The 16,239-nt window shown below is 47.7% G+C and overlaps 1 protein-coding gene across 1 annotated transcript in view; it reads left to right on the top strand.

Moving 5' to 3' along the window:
* Nucleotides 1–1,201: 1,201 nt before the first annotated feature.
* rapgefl1 (Rap guanine nucleotide exchange factor (GEF)-like 1) overlaps nt 1,202–16,239 on the top strand; it is a 33,596-nt gene continuing 18,558 nt past the window's right edge. The window contains exons 1-2 of the mRNA XM_086290361.1: nt 1,202–1,893; nt 3,618–3,910. Of these exons, the coding sequence (XP_086146487.1) occupies nt 1,694–1,893; nt 3,618–3,910 (493 nt within the window). The 5' untranslated portion in view covers nt 1,202–1,693. The remainder of the gene's footprint in view (nt 1,894–3,617; nt 3,911–16,239) is intronic.

The raw sequence follows: 16,239 nt of genomic DNA, 5'->3' as shown, positions 1-16,239 counted from the left end.
AGGACACACACACACACACACACACACACACGGTGTCACTCATACTGAAGGCGGGCTCAACATTAACGGGTTACAGTCAAAATCTCTGCTCATGTCAAAGTTCAAAAAGCCGTCCGGCTGTTAAAATGTGTAACGAGCAGTACAAACGCAAACACCATGCACATAGTTCACTCATACATGTGTATTGCTTATTATCATTTTTTTCATTGTATATTATTTTCCCCTCTTTACTTTTGCACTTTGTGGTCCAGCTGCCCGATTTCGCTGTGCAAGACAATTACAATAAAACTCTAAGTCTAAGTCTCAAAACTGCTCCTGAATAAGTCCCGTGGGCTGCAGTCTGGACTCTTGGCTGTGGGGGTCAAAGGTCAAAGGACAGCTGGGATCCTGTCCAATCAGGTGTGCTCCTCAGCCTGCTCCCCTCGGGGATTGGTGATCTCGCCCCGATCATTGAGCCTGTACACAGACACGCGTGAGAACAACTGGAATGTGTGTTAGTGTGAGTCGTGCCGTCAGAGTCCGAGCTTCAGGTGAGCTGAGAACACGCTGTCATGCACAGGTGAGGTCATCCAGACGTGTTCCCGCTGAAACAGGCGTATGTGAGGAAAGCTGATGCTTGCCGTTATAATCATCATCATTTCTTTGGTTTTATGCTCATGATTTGTGTCTGTGGTGGAGGTGTGGTCTCAGGTGATGGAGGTGTGGTCTCAGGTGGTGCGGTGGTGTCAGGTTACAGCAACATGCTGCTGGCTGCTCCTGCAGGAGGAGGAGCAGGGGTGTGTGTGTGTCGGGTTACAGTTTGCTGTGTGGCTGATTGTTGCGATCATGTTCCAGCACACAGATCAATAAACGGTCAGGTGACCTCACAGAGAGTCAATAATGTTGGTGTGACGCTAAATCCAGGTGACCTCTGACCTCTGTGAAAAGTCCTGGCTGGTCTTTGATGGTGGTTGTGCTAAAGGTGTGTGTGCGCGCGTGCAGGTGGATAAGAGTAACGTGATCTGGAGCTGAAGTCTCGCGGTACTTCCGGCTGAAACGAGCGCTCCTGTCGTCGGGGATATTTCCATATCCATCAATTTTACACCACTGCAAGTAAATGTGTCTGCGCGTGCCCGCCCTGCCAGTGCCGCGGGAGCGCGCAACTGCAGCAGATGAGCGCGGGGAGGGCCGGGGGAGCGTGCACGTTCACACTCACTTCTCATCGCTTTAATTTAGCAGAAGGGGAGGAGAGAGAGGGAGAGAGAGGCAGGGAGAGAGTAAGAGAGAGCTCGCGCACAGTCTCGCGGACCGTCGGAGCTTCCGCAGCATCGGACCTGGAAACCAAACCGAACCAGCACCGCTGCCCAGAAAACCCACAGCACCGGAACGCAGCGCCGGGCGCGTGCTCAGGTGAGGAGCAAGAGGAGGAGCGGACCGAGGCCGAAGCCCGAGCGGAGAGGCCGGGGACGGTGCAGCAGAAGCCGGGGCCGTTGCCACGGAAGAGTCGGTGTGAAAGCAGGAGAGGAGCACGGAGGAGCACCTCCGCCTCCGCCGATGGGGTAGAGCCGGCTGGCGTCCGCAGCAGCCCGCAGAGCCTCGGACGGTCCGCGCTCACCTGCCCGCCCCGACCCGCGGGGCCGGTGATGTAGCAGCCGCCCCCTCCCATCGCATCCACCCACCGAGTACCGCCGCCTCCTCCGCCCAGACTCCCACCATGCCTGCGGGGATGAAACCTCTGGAGAAGTTCCTGAAGAAGCAGACCACGGCGCTGACCCGGGCTGGGGGCTTCGTCGGCGGGGTGGCAGATAAAGCCGGCGGCACCGGGGCGTCCCGCCGCAGGGCCAGCCTGTCCCGGGTCGTCCCGTTCTTCAGGGAGACGTCACCGGAGAGCGGCCAGGCTCGCGAGGTGTTCAGGTGAGACAGAGCGGGTTCGTGGGGGATGAGCAGCAGGTGGACCGCGGTCCTTAAAGGGGTCCCGGGACTCCCCGTCTGCAGGTGAACCCGTGATTCAGTCACGTGATCGCAGACAGCTTATGTAAGCCGGTAACGCTGGGTTACAGTCAGACCCGCGTTACCTGAATGTTACCTGCGCGTTTCCGACACCTGTGACATACTCACACGGTTTACCTTTAAATACAAGCCTGCTGTTGTGTTGTTAACTCCTGTGAGCTGGATTTATTTATACTGTGAGCCGCAGCTGGCGACAATGGGAAGGAAAAACTCCCTTTTAACAGGAAGAAACCTCCAACAGGCTCAAGGAGGGGCGGGGCCATCTGCTGTGGACCAGCTGAAGGCTTTTCAGGGAGTTTTTAGGAGATCCTGATAATAATGAATTACAGTTGTGCAGCCTGGAAGTAATAAATGCATGAACTAGTTTTTCAGCGTCACTCTGAGACAGGATATTTCTAACTTTAGAGATGTTGCACAAATGGAAGAACGCAGTCTTACATATTTGTTTAATATGTGCGTTGAAGGACATGTCCTGGTCAAAAATGACTCCAAGGTTCCTCACAGTGTTACTGGAGGCCAAGGTAATGCCATCCAGAGTAAGAATCTGCTTAGATACCATATTTCTAAGATTTTCAGGGCCGAGTACAATAACCTCAGTTTGATCTGAATTAAGAAGCAGAAAGTTAGCGGCCATCCAGGTCTTTATGTCTTTAAGACATTCCTGCAGTTTAACTCATTGGTGTGTGTTATCTGGCTTCATGGACAGATAGAGCTGGGTGTGTAGAGCTGTGGAACTCCATAATTGACCTCAGTGTGAAGAGGACTCTGTCTGAGTATTAATTCTGTGTGAAACTCTTTGTGCTCGTTGTTTCAGTTTTTCTGAAAAACATAAATTCCTTGATTCAGACTTTAGTTTACATCAGACTGATTCACAGCAGGAACAGCAAAAAGATCACTGACATCAGGAGAGAAGTGAGTGAAAGACTGACATTCGTTGGTTTAGCCGTCAGTAACAGCTGACTCTGGCTCTATGCTGCCACGCTGATGTTGATGTGATGGACGATCTGTCCTGCTCCTCGTCAGCTCCGTGTTTTACTCTTGGACTTGTTCCTGGCTTTGCATGATCCATAGTTTATAATAATCCTTCTGTATCTGAGCCTCAGTGCAGCTCCTCACTTCATCCTCTGTGTGAAGCAAGCTGTTTTACCTTCTCATCAAGGTAAACTTCTTCTGATTAGGTGGGTGGGGCTTCTATCCTTTCTATGACATCATTCAGGTGTTCAGTGTATAAAACTGATAGAGTGTTTCCAGCAGTCTGAGCTCCCAGTGATTACTGTTCACACACTGAGCTCATTACTGGAAACGTAATAGTTAATACAGCGCCTTCTCAAGATACCAGCCAATCAGAACACAATGAGCTTTCAAAGAGGCGGGTCTTAAAGAGACAGGAGCTAAAACGGCTTGTTTCAGCCGGCGATGAACTGAGGGCCGGTTTAGGGTGAATGAGGATTGTTTTGAATCATGCAAAGCTGACGTCCTCAGAGTTCTCGTCAACTTTATCGACTCAGTGACGACTCTGATTAAATAAGACATTCAGATTCAACCCCAGAACGAAACCACCACACACACTCTTCAATAAATCTGCAGCAGAGACAAACTCTGACGTTTGACCTTTGACCCCCCCACAGCCCTGACAGTGAGGACCCGCCCTCCTGGCCCTCAGCCACAGGGACCGGTGTAGTGACGGCCCCCAGCAGTGCTAATGGCTCCGGCTCTGGTTCGGGGTCCGGTTCTGGTTCTGGAGGAGGAGACGTCCGCAGCCCGTCTCTGTCCAGTGACGAGCAGAGCTCTGAGGCGAGCCTCATCACGGATGGGGGAGGAGGAGGAGGAGGGGGGACACCTGTTCATGCCGATACCCCGGAAAACCTGACGCTCGCCGTGCTGGACAGCGTGGTGGGAAAACGCTTCGGACACTGCAAAGGTAAGAAGTGAGATTCACGAGCCCGGCTCACGTGTGACCCCAGGAAGTCTGAAGGTCCAGTTCTGGATCTCTAAGGTACTGAAAGTCTCTGTGAGTGATGGAAGTGTGGAGCAGCAGGTCGGCAGGCGGACGGCACGCTCGCGCCCACAGGCCACTGCGACCGTGCCGTCAGTGAGCACGCTCAGTGTGCTGATTGGTCAGACGTCCACGTTCACATCTGACCAAACGAACGGCACCAGAGTTCCGTCAGTGCAGGCCTCTGTTTGTACCACGACCTGTTTTATACTGTGTGTGTGTGTGTGTGTGTGTGTGTGTGTGTGTGTGTGTGTGTGTGTGTGTGTGTGTGTGTGTGTGTGTGTGTGTGATGTAAACGTGTCGCTTTCGAAGCCTCTGGTCTTCCGGAGAAAAGAGCGCTGCAGCGGCGAGAGACTGCAGAAACTCTGAGAGAGAAAATCTGCTGTAGGATGGAGATCAGGCCGAGTCGGCTTCCTGCAGGAGGATTTTCATTTTTACAGCTCATATCACACAGACCGCAGCCTCAGCGCGGGGTGTGAGTGTGTGAGTGTGTGAGTGTGTGTGTGTGTGTGTGTGTGTGTGTGTGTGTGTGTTCAGCTCCAGCGGTTACATAATCACTGCCGTCCTCTTTCAGAAACGCAGCCTGCTTATTACAGCTGAAGTGGGTGTGCAGGCATGCGTATGTGTTCCTGCAGGAATGTTTGCCTTCGTGTGTGTGTGTGTGTGTGTGTGTGTGTGTGTGTGTGTGTGTGTGTCTGTGTGTGTGTGTGTGTGTGTGCTGTTTTCTGCTGCATTTCTGCTTTTTCACAGATTAGAAAATAAAAAGGATTCAAAAATTTCATAAAAATATCAAATGCACTTAAACATTGTAACAATTTAAAAATCTGCAATAAGACATCAAATGTTTTAAAATTGTAATTAAGAAAAATCCAGAAAAATCATTAAAATAAAAACAACCAGAATTCAAATATTGAGTAAAAAACTTTATTTCGTGTCATTTTGTAATTTTCGAAACACAGAAAATAAAGCTGAACGTGTCCTGATGAGTAAAGCTTTGATGTTTCATGCTGTGCAGCTTCTGCTCAGCAACACTGAAGCGATCACTGAGCGACGTCTTTATTATGTTCTGTTTCTATAATAAAGGCCAAAGAACAGACGTGTCTGTAGCTTCCTGCTGCTCGGAGGATCCGGATGGTCGGCTCGCTCCGTGCGTTATGTAAGCGCCCGGCGTTACTCTGCAGAAACTAGAGAAAAACTAGAGAATTTTCACTTGTTTCAAGGCGAAATATCTTGTATTAAGTGAAAAAATCTGCCAATGAAACAAGTGAAAATTCTCTAGTTTTTCTCTAGTTTCAAGATTCACTGTCTTGAAACAAGTTCCTTTATCTTACTAATGCTTTGTAGCTGGTTTAGTCTTATTTTAAGTGTAATGAGATAATTTCAGCTAGAAATAAAACAAATATACTTGGTAAGATTTTGAGTTCTTGCAGTGTAATAAGCTCTTCACAGTTTGAGCTGTGAGCTCCATTTTCCTCAAACGAGTCATTTGTTCACACGAGTGAAGACATCAGAGCTGCTGAGGACATGAAGACCTTCACACGTTTTAATCACAGCTCAGTTTCAGTTACACGGCTCTGCAAAATAATGCTCTGCATCCGCACGCGACGAGTTTGGTAAATGCGACCTGTCTCAGGCTGAAAGCAGATTGAATCTGAGTCTGGGCAGTGATGCTTTATTGTGAAAAGCTCCACTTCCTGTTATCAGCTGTTAGAGGATCAAACTGAAATAATCTCACAGATTGGCGTCCCTCGCTGTCCTGCTGCAGGGGCGTGTCTGAGGGGGAACCGCTGAGTGTGAGCAGGCAGGATGCCACTTCCTGCGGTCGGGGTCGTCGTGTCAGACGGGACGCTTAACACTTCCTGTCTTTGAACGCGTTTGGGACAGAGGAGCAATGGCCCACAATACATTGCACACACACTAAAGCTGCGTGTCAGAGTTTCAGGTGTTTGTGAGAAACTGCGTCCGTGAAGCAAACAGGCGCCGACGCCCGACGATCAAACGAATTTTCTGCAGCCTGATTTAAAACACGTGAGAGAGACAGACGGGGACGAGGACACGCTTCTGAGGCGCTGTGAGCGTTTGTGTCCATCACCACGTGAAACCGTATTAATAATAATAATAATGATTGCATTTATATAGCGCTTTCCGAGACGAGATTCTTCTTCTTCTTCTTCTTAACAACGTGCCCTGCTGTGTGTGTTCACACGCTCACCTTAATCTGAACCAACGTCTGCTTTGTGGAAGATTTCAAAGATTTTTTGCAGAATTACAGAAAATTCTGGATCTAATTCAGGGTTTTGTTCCCTGCAGGTGGGTCTGTGTGGCACAGTGTGTGTGTGTGTGAGACCCAGCGGCTGAGTGGAGCAGCATTTGCTGTGATGGATGCACGCAGCGCTCCAAAGGTCTGTGATTAGCAGCTGTTTGTTGTCCCAGCAGATTAGCGGCCCGTCTGTGGACGCAGGTTTAATGCGGCGGGTTTGTGTCGGAGCAGAGACGCGAGGCGGCTGCGTTTCTCTCTGAGATGAGGAATGAAAGCTGGGCTTGCCCTCAGGAGCGTCGCAGCTCTGCAGGATTCAACTCCTGTCACTGTGTTTCTGGTCGCTCTGCAGGACTACAAATATGGAGAGGCAGTCATTTACAAACTACAAACCCAGCAGGTCTGAGTGTAATTTAACAAAACGCTGACAAAATCATTAGAAGCAAAGATGAAGATGTTTTTTCTCAGGCTGTGAACAGTTTATGGATCCTTATTAAAGCGAAGCTTCAGAATGTCTGTGGCGTTAACTGAGTCCTGTGCTGAGCTCAGAGGTCAGAGGTCAGAGGGTGTCGGGCAGGAGAGCTGCAGCGGAGCGACGAGTCTGCAGCTGGAAATCACTGCTTCATATTTAACACTGCAGAGCTTCAGCCCGTCAGCCTGACCCACATCCAGCCTTCACTGCTCGCACACTCACACACACACACACACACGCACACGCACACACACACACACAGAGAGAGACACATGGACACACGCGGACACACTCACACACACACACACACTCGCTCAGGAAGTTCGGCTGGTTTGAGACGGTGTTCTTTGTGTTTTGCGCCGCGATGCGTGCTCACCTTTCTGGTTTTACCTGCTCGTAACACACACGCACACCTGCACGTTTCAGACGTCACACACTTTGACGTGTTGCCAAAACCGTTGATTGAGAAACAAAAATCTGGATTTCAGATTCCTTCACTCTGCTCATGTGACCTGTTTATGGGAAAGCTGGGGTTTCCTTCATGAACACTGGGATTTTTGAACGCTCTGCTAAAGCGGACTGACTTTACTGCTGAAGTGCAGCAGAGTGGCTTTGCATGATCTTCATAATAATCCTTGTCTGTCTCCTCCCACAGCACACTCGTGTGTTTGATGGGGATGGATGGAGGCGCTGCTCGTGTTTAACGTTGGAGGGCGACCCTGTGAGAAAGTTTAACCATGAAGCGCTCGCACCTCTGATCACTGACCAATGACTGTGACCAGTCAGAGAGGCTGACGGGGGCGTGGTCCCCCACAGGGCTGCTTCAAACAGACAGAAAAACTCAAACTGACTTCAGGTCAGTTATGTTGGACCACAGACTGTATATAAAATAATAAACTTTATTTATAAAGCACACTTAAAAGATGTATGCAGTACCATGATGCCAGCGTGCCGGTCACGAGGCGGGGGACGGTGTAAGCATAGAGGTGAGCAATAACAGTGACGTCACTTCCTGTTGTGTACGAGCGACAGATCGAGCCCGGCACCTGCTGCAGGTACAGAACAACTTTGTTCCCCGAGCGGTGTTTCTAAATCCGTTTATCTGTTGTAGTTCCCTCAGCACTCCCTCTGTGCTTTGGCCCTGGTTCATGCTGCGTGTCTCCGCTGTTGTTGAATACTTTCAGCTTTGCCTGTTGCGTTCGCCGTTTAATTCCTGTTTCCATGTCTGGATTATTTTGTCCTCGGCTTTACAGTCGCAGGATTTGGAGCCTGTGATTTTTATGAAGACTGTTGGTGGCCTCAGGCCCCCGTAAAATGATCACAGGTCAGCGTCCCCTGAAGTGATGTAAACATGAATGTGTGTGTGTGCAGACTGGGGCTGTGACGCTGGTCTAGATAATCCTGGTTCAGCCTTTCTTCACACCCACAGCGATGACTGACGGACTAACGTGTGTGTCGCTGGGAAGATATGAAAAAACACTTACCTGTGCGTACCTGCCGCGTACGTGCCTCTCATTAATGACATCACGTGCTGTGATTGGCTCCTGGGGCTTTAAGCACTCATTGTTTTTTTTCAAATCAAATCACTTTTTTTTTATTGTCACATCACATGTGCAGGTACATTGGTACAGCACATGTGAGTGAAATTCTTGTGTGCGAGCTTCACAAGCAACAGAGTTGTGCAAAATACAATAATGTAAACAAGCAAAATACAAGAATGGCTACATCTGAAACTAATAAATATATGTACAATATATAATAGTATATGCATTTCTGGATGTGTATACTAAATATTTTTCTATGTGTGTGTGTGTGTGTGTGTGTGTGTGTGTGTGTGTGTGTGTGTGTGTACACATATTTTACAAGTTAAATAGAGTAAACAATGAATAGAATATATAAAATAAATAAAATAAAATATACAGAGTTGAGACATGTGCAAAACAGTGGCGTTACTGTACAGTGTGGAGTGCATAATGTTGAAGTTCCAGTAGTGAAGCTGAGGTGTCTATGACGTGTTCAGCAGTCTGATGGCCTGGTGGAAGAAGCTGTCTCTCAGTCTGCTGGTACGAGACCGGATGCTGCAGAACCTCCTTCCTGATGGAAGCAGTCTGAACAGTTTATGGCTGGGGTGACTGGAGTCCTTGATGATCCTCCCCGCTTTCCTCAGGCAGCGCTTCCTGTAGATGTCTTGGAGGGAGGGAAGCTCACCTCCAATTATCCGTTCAGAGCACCGCACTACTCGCTGGAGAGCTTTGCAGTTGTAGGCGGTGCTGTTGCCATACCAGGTGGTGATGCATCCAGTGAGGATGCTCTCAATGGCACAGTGATAGAAGGTCCTGAGGATGCGGGGGCTCATGCCGAATCTTTTCAGTCTCCTGAGAAAGAAGAGGCGCTGCTGCGCCTTCTTCACTGTTTTGTTTGTGTGTACTGACCACGTAAGATCCTCAGCCAGATGTACACCAAGGAACCGGAAGCTGCTCACTCTCTCCACAGCAGCGCCGTTGATGGTGATGGGGGTGTGTACTTCTCTGCACCTCTGGAAGTCCACTATCAACTCCTTTGTCTTTGCGACGTTGAGGGTGAGATGGTTGTCTTGACACCAGTGGGTCAGGGCGCTGACCTCCTCCCTGTAAGCCGTCTCATCACCGTTGGTGATAAGACCCACCACTGTAGTGTCGTCCGCAAACTTCACAATGATGTTGGAGCTGTTAGTGGCTGTGCAGTCGTAGGTGTAGAGTGAGTACAGGAGAGGGCTCAGTACACACCCCTGTGGAGCACCAGTGTTCAGTGTGATGGGGGATGAGGTGATGCTGCCCAGTCTGACCACTTGGCGTCTGTCAGACAGGAAGCTAAGCTTTTCATATATAAAGCATCAGCAGGGAGTGATCGGAGATCACAAAGAGCTATAAGCTGCTGCTGCGTTGTTTACAGGTGAGACTCCGCCCCCTGAGGGTGCCGCATCATCGCACTTGAAACATAAAAGCAGAAAACTCGTCAGCTTCACCGTTTTTAAATAAAGCTGTGGGAAAGCATGAGCCAGCGGTCGCTATGGAGACATGCGTCTGCTACCCCATAATATTATCATAGTGTGGGTGTGTGTAAACATCTGGCTCACAGGTAACACAGAAAGATGACAAGTTTCACGAAAGAGGAACACACACACACACACACACACACACACACACACACACACACACAGAGAGACACACACACACACACACACAGAGAGACACACACACACACACACACACAGAGAGACACACACACACACACACACACACAGACACACACAGACACACACACACACACAGACACACACACACACACACACACAGACACACACACACTCACACACACGCCTGTTGGGGCAGGTATTCAGGCGTGTTACTCTCAGACGAAGAATGTAAACACCAATTTCGAGCGAGCTTCATTTTCGTTGCATTTTGTGCGTTCACGCCTCTCTTTGTCTCTTTGTGAGGACTTTGTGCAAAGCGAGGACCTCGGCTGCCGTCCTGACTTGTTGCTGTCGGCCCGTCTGAGGCTCAGGTTAGCGTCACGCTCCTGTGGACACATGCTTCCTACAGCGTCCCCACAAATACAAAGTTTGGTCACTGTGTGTGTGTGTGTGTGTGTGTGTATCTGTGTGTGTGTGGTGGACTTTTCAGCGGTTTTATTGGCAGCTGAGCCCAAAACAGAAACTTTAAAGCCTCGTAGTTTTATTCTGGGCTACAGCCAGAACATATTTACATGCTTCGGATGTTCTCAGGCTCCGTGTCGTTGTCTTCTGTTTTGTCAGGAATGAGCCCGTGGACAGGGACGGGCTGTTGTACACAAACCTGCTCAGTAAAGCCTGAAACAAACATATTTGATGGTTTGATTAGAATCCGGTGCTCAGAGGCAGAGACGCTCAGCTGTGCGTCTGAAGGCTCTGCCTGCAGATGACTGAAGAATCCGTGTTGGCAGACGTCGACTGACATCACGTATTAGCTTTGTTGTACTGGGATCAGTGGTGTGACTCCATATGGGCCTGGTGGTTTGATGAGCAGCAGGAGGAGAGCTGATGGGCACAGAGGAGGCTCAGGTGTGTTTTGGCTCTTTCACCTGCACAGAAACCGAAAGGTTTATCTGACAGAAAGGAAAACCCCGCAGCGTCACATGACCTCCTGAAACAATCATGTGGCGTGTTGGTGGAGCTGAGCACAGCTGCTGGGTTATCTAAGAGTCTGTAATAAGAATAATTATGCAGCAGCCAGTCAGTCATACAAACACAAACAGAAGAAAAGCTCTGAGTGGGAGGAGTTTGGTTTCTCCTCTACAAACGCAAAAGAAGCTTTTACCTTCCTCCTCCTCGTCTTCCTCGACCCCTCAGAGTTGCAGGTTTCCTCGTTTTAGGAGTGTGTGTGCGTGTTTGTGTGTGTGCAGATAACATAAGAGGCTCTTTAGCACCTGTTCACATAGCAACCAGCTCTCAGTAAGACATTTGGAGAAGAGGAGTGGGAGGCAGAGAGAGGAAGAGTGAGAGCCAGGCGGTGGGAGGGAGAAACACAAAGAGACTGAAATTAGAGGCTTCAAACTTCTCTGCACAAAAAACACAATTTCATCTCAGTGAGAGCGAGGCAGACAGGATGGACCCCTGACCTCTGACCCAAAGCTGAAGCATATAAAATAAAACGGAGCACAGAAACAGCTGCAGTAAACATCTGTATGTATGCATATGGAGTGTAAATGACCAACCCACATGACGGCATGATGCTGAACATGATGCTGCAGTGTGTGTTTTGTGCTCGCCATCAGCGATGCTGTGCTCACCGTGCTCGCCTGTTCTCCATCATGGAGTTTGCTCGCACAGTTGGAGGTCTGGATGTTTGAAAAGGTTTTGATCTGAAATGCAAACTGAGAAAAACTCTGCAACACAGATGAGCCGTCTGTGTCCCAGAGTTCAGTCTGGATTCAGAGGAACAGGAAGTGCTTCTCACCGTCTGCTCCACATGTGTGAGGAGGTGAGGACAGAAACCTCAGAGCAGTTGGATAATTGGCAGAAGGTGGATGATGGACGGATGGTTGGCTGGATGATAGTTGTTGGTTGGATGGATTATGGATGGATGAATGGATGGATGTTGGTTGGATGGATGTTGGTTGGATGGATGTTGGTTGGATGCTGGTTGGATGGATGTTGGTTGGGTGGATGATGGTTGGATGGATGTTGGTTGGGTGGATGATGGTTGGATGGATGTTGGTTGGGTGGATGATGGTTGTTGGTTGGATGGATTATGGATGGATGAATGGATGGATTATGGATGGATGAATGGATGGATGATGGATGGATGTTGGTTGGATGGATGATGGATGGCTGTTGGTTGGATGGATGCTGGTTGGATAGTTGTTGGTTGGATGGATTATGGATGGATGAATGGATGGATTATGGATGGATGAATGGATGGATGATGGATGGATGTTGGTTGGATGGATGCTGGTTGGATAGTTGTTGGTTGGATGGATTATGGATGGATGAATGGATGGATTATGGATGGATGAATGGATGGATGTTGGTTGGATGTTGGTTGGGTGGATGATGGTTGGATGGATGTTGGTTAGATGAATGGATGGATGTTGGTTGGATAGATGATGGATGGATGATGGATGGCTGTTGGTTGGATGGATGTTGGTTGGATGCTGGTTGGATGGATGATGGATGGCTGTTGGTTGGATGGATGCTGGTTGGATGGATGTTGGTTGGATGGATGTTGGTTGGGTGGATGATGGTTGGATGGATGTTGGTTGGGTGGATGATGGTTGTTGGTTGGATGGATGGATTATGGATGGATGGATTATGGATGGATGATGGATGGATGTTGGTTGGATGGATGTTGGTTGGATGGATGATGGATGGCTGTTGGTTGGATGGATGCTGGTTGGATAGTTGTTGGTTGGATGGATTATGGATGGATGAATGGATGGATTATGGATGGATGAATGATGGATGGATGTTGGTTGGATGGATGTTGGTTGGGTGGATGATGGTTGGATGGATGTTGGTTGGGTGGATGTTGGTTAGATGAATGGATGGATGTTGGTTGGATAGATGATGGATGGATGATGGATGGCTGTTGGTTAGATGGATGTTGGTTGGATGATGGTTGGATGATGATTGGATGGATATTGGTTGGTTGGATAGATGATGGATGGATGTTGGTCGGTTGGATGATGGATGGATGGATGGATGATGGATGGATGATGGTTGGATGGATGATGGATGGATATTGGTTGGTTGATTGGATAGATGATGGATGGATGTTGGTCAGTTGGATGATGGATGGATGGATGGTTGGATGATGGATGGATATTGGTTGGTTGGTTGGATAGATGATGGATGGATGTTGGTCGGTTGGATGATGGATGGATGGATGTTGGATGGATATTGGTTGGATGGATGATGGATGGCTGTTGGTTGGATGGATGTTGGTTGGGTGGATGATGGTTGGATGGATGTTGGTTGGGTGGATGTTGGTTAGATGGATGGATGTATGTTGGTTGGATAGATGATGGATGGATGAATGAATGGATGGATGATGGATGGCTGTTGGTTAGATGGATGTTGGTTGGATGTTGGATGGATGTTGGTTGGATGGATTATGGTGCACAGTCATTGCTGCACCCCTGCAGTCATTTTGTCGAACACGTATCGCTTTCGTGCCGTCACCGTTTCATCCTCGACGCTGTGATTTCTGTCCTCTCTCTCTCTCTCTCCTGTGGGCGTTTGGGTTCGGCTGCTCTCTCTCGCTCTCCTCCCACGTTCACACTCTCTGTGTTCTCGCCATCGCTCTGCTACCCCGTGATCTGCGCTGCACATGCTCCACGCCGTTGAATAATCAGAGTAATGAGTACAGGTTTCAGCTTCAGTGCGGCACTGTGTAAAAACTCATTTACGTGTGTGTCAGCTGACATGAAAGATAAGCGCCACCTACCCCCCCCCCCCCTTTAAATCTGGGACATACAGCTGTTATAGAGGCGGGGCCAGGGCGTTACAAACTGGAACTGAATAAACTGAACTCGGTTCAGCTCTGTGTTAATTTCACCTCTTCTGTCCGAAACAAGCTGTTCTTGCTCCTCCTCTTCACCAAACTCTCCTCTGATTGGCTGCCCATCAGTGTGCTTCCTGTTTGCCCACTTTCATCAATGTTTTAATGCAAATATGTTTCAGATACTCTGAGAATCACTGAAATAAGTTCTTGTTTTATTCTCGATGTTTGTCTCTGGAAACATCTGGAAGCTTATTTCACATTTTTAAAAAATCAATTAATGAATTAAAAATGGACATTATGTTGCAAACACAATAATCACATTATTGATCAGTGTTTAACATGAATGTATCATTTTGAGCTGACGTGTTACATGGAGTACTCCTGTTAGTACTGCAGCTGATTACTTCAGTCAAACCTCCATCATCGGTGGATTATTGATCAGTGATCAGTAGTAAGCATGAAGCTCTCATCCTGTTTCGTTTTTTTTCTTCTCTCACATTTCCCTCTTCATCCTCCCACTGTCGACAACGTGGTGTCGCTATGGCAACCGCCTGCAGAGAGGCGGATCGCCACAGGCCACGCCCACTGCAGCATGCTTGTCACACACACAGCAGTGTATTTTTGGAGATGTGACCACAGGTTTTGGCTGTTTCAGCAGCTTTAATTACAGCTGTAACTGCAGCAGCTGCTTCACCTCCACACTCACACCCTCCTTTTCTGTGTGTGTGTGTGTGTGTGTGTGTGTGTGCTGAAATCTCTGTGCAGCAGACTGGAGACGAGCTAAATGTAGGCCACGAGGACGTGTTAGCCTCAGAGCGGCTCGCTCAGAAACCAGACATAAAGATTTATTCATATGTATCCGTTTCACACACACATGAGTGTCACAGATAATAAAAATATCCACGTCTGTGTTTCCTCCAGCTCACTAAATCAAAGCGAGCGTGATGACATTATGATTATTATCAGAGTTCTGCAGCAGAGTTTCATATGCGCCTCTCCAGATCTGGTTGTCATCGCTGTGTTTCCCTTTATGTTTTATCATTTATCGTTGTTTTTGTTTGTGTAACCCAGGTCCCACGTAGCTATGGTAAAGCTAGAGTATATAGTACAATGAGACTGGGCCTGGGTTCGTAGTGCTACTAATAATGATACCTGATACCCTCTAATTTGCTATAATAAGGACCACCACAACTGTATTTTACACAAATTAAATCCCTCACCGGGTATTTATTTAGACAAAAAGAAATGAATAAAATAAACAGTTACTCTTATAAAATGAATTGAATTAAAATAAACAAACAAAATTACTGTAAAAGTGACTACGTGGATTTTCAATGAAAGATTTATCAAAACAGAATACCTCTTTCTTAGGTGCCAACTGTTATTTCAGTTACAACAGCTCACACCTTTAAAATGGATGAATTTCAACCTTTGATAATAACTTTGATTAACTACACACTTACTCAATTTAAACCAAATTTGTAACAGTGGGCCCACACACACACACACACGCACTTTAACCTGTCCACACTACACCTGTAGCACGGTGCTTGTTGCAGGCCTGATTCAAAGTTCGGGTGCGGTGAGGCCTAAAACTGATGGCCGCTTCACTCAAACTGAGCAATAAACAAAATATGTGCACTTTAGTTCCAGTTAGTACTCACAAGTCCAATGAGTTTGTTAGTGGGGCAATCAGAAACGGGCAGTTAGTTCACCAGTAGTGAAGACAGTCAGGGGTAAGAAAACAGTCAGGGGCAAGAAAACAGTCAGGGGCGAGGAAACAGCCAGGGGTGAGAAAACAGCAGGGTCCATCCGGGCAGAAACCTCTCTCTCCTTTCAGAGCGTCCCTCGGCTTCTAAACATATTTAAACACTTGAGCTACAATACCAAATGCTATCACATAACGATTTAGCATTAGCATGCTTTGACTGAAAATCACAGAGCTAAACATACAGCATGGCATCACAGCACATAACGCGGTAAGCTGCGCTAATTAGCAAGCCGCTAGTTAGCATCACATATCACGCTATTTTATCACTATAACGAATAGTTACAGTACAAATGTCAAGGCACACAGTCTCATTTACCTCTTGCAGATCACAAATAAGTAATATCAGGACCACGGGTAGTCGACCTCAACGATACACTTAGATGCAAAATCCACACCACGTTTGCCTTACGACATCTCTCTCTTCAGACTTAGCTTCTGTGTCCGCTCCCACAGATTCACACAAACATTACCACTCGTCCCGCCCCAAGAGTGACATTGACTGGCTCGTCAGCACAACAACCAATGACAATACAATATTGAGATAACTGACACTAGATGGGTAAATAAATTTAGGTTACACCCCAACATATTTATTGTGCACAGAAAATGAACTCTAAATCATGAAACCCTTATATTTATTGGACTCTTAACTGTAAATGAAATACATTTGTACCCAAGCATATGATTTTTAAACCTTTTATCAACTATTTATATTTTAACCATTTCTTATAA

This window comes from Aulonocara sp. 'chitande type north' Nkhata Bay, linkage group LG4 (genome assembly GCF_057382095.1).
Source record: "Aulonocara sp. 'chitande type north' Nkhata Bay isolate Kocher_YH1m ecotype deep benthic linkage group LG4, A_spYH_male_GT1.1, whole genome shotgun sequence".
NCBI classification, from domain to species: domain Eukaryota; kingdom Metazoa; phylum Chordata; class Actinopteri; order Cichliformes; family Cichlidae; genus Aulonocara; species Aulonocara sp. 'chitande type north' Nkhata Bay.
This window is presented reverse-complemented; position numbering and strand designations above follow the sequence as displayed.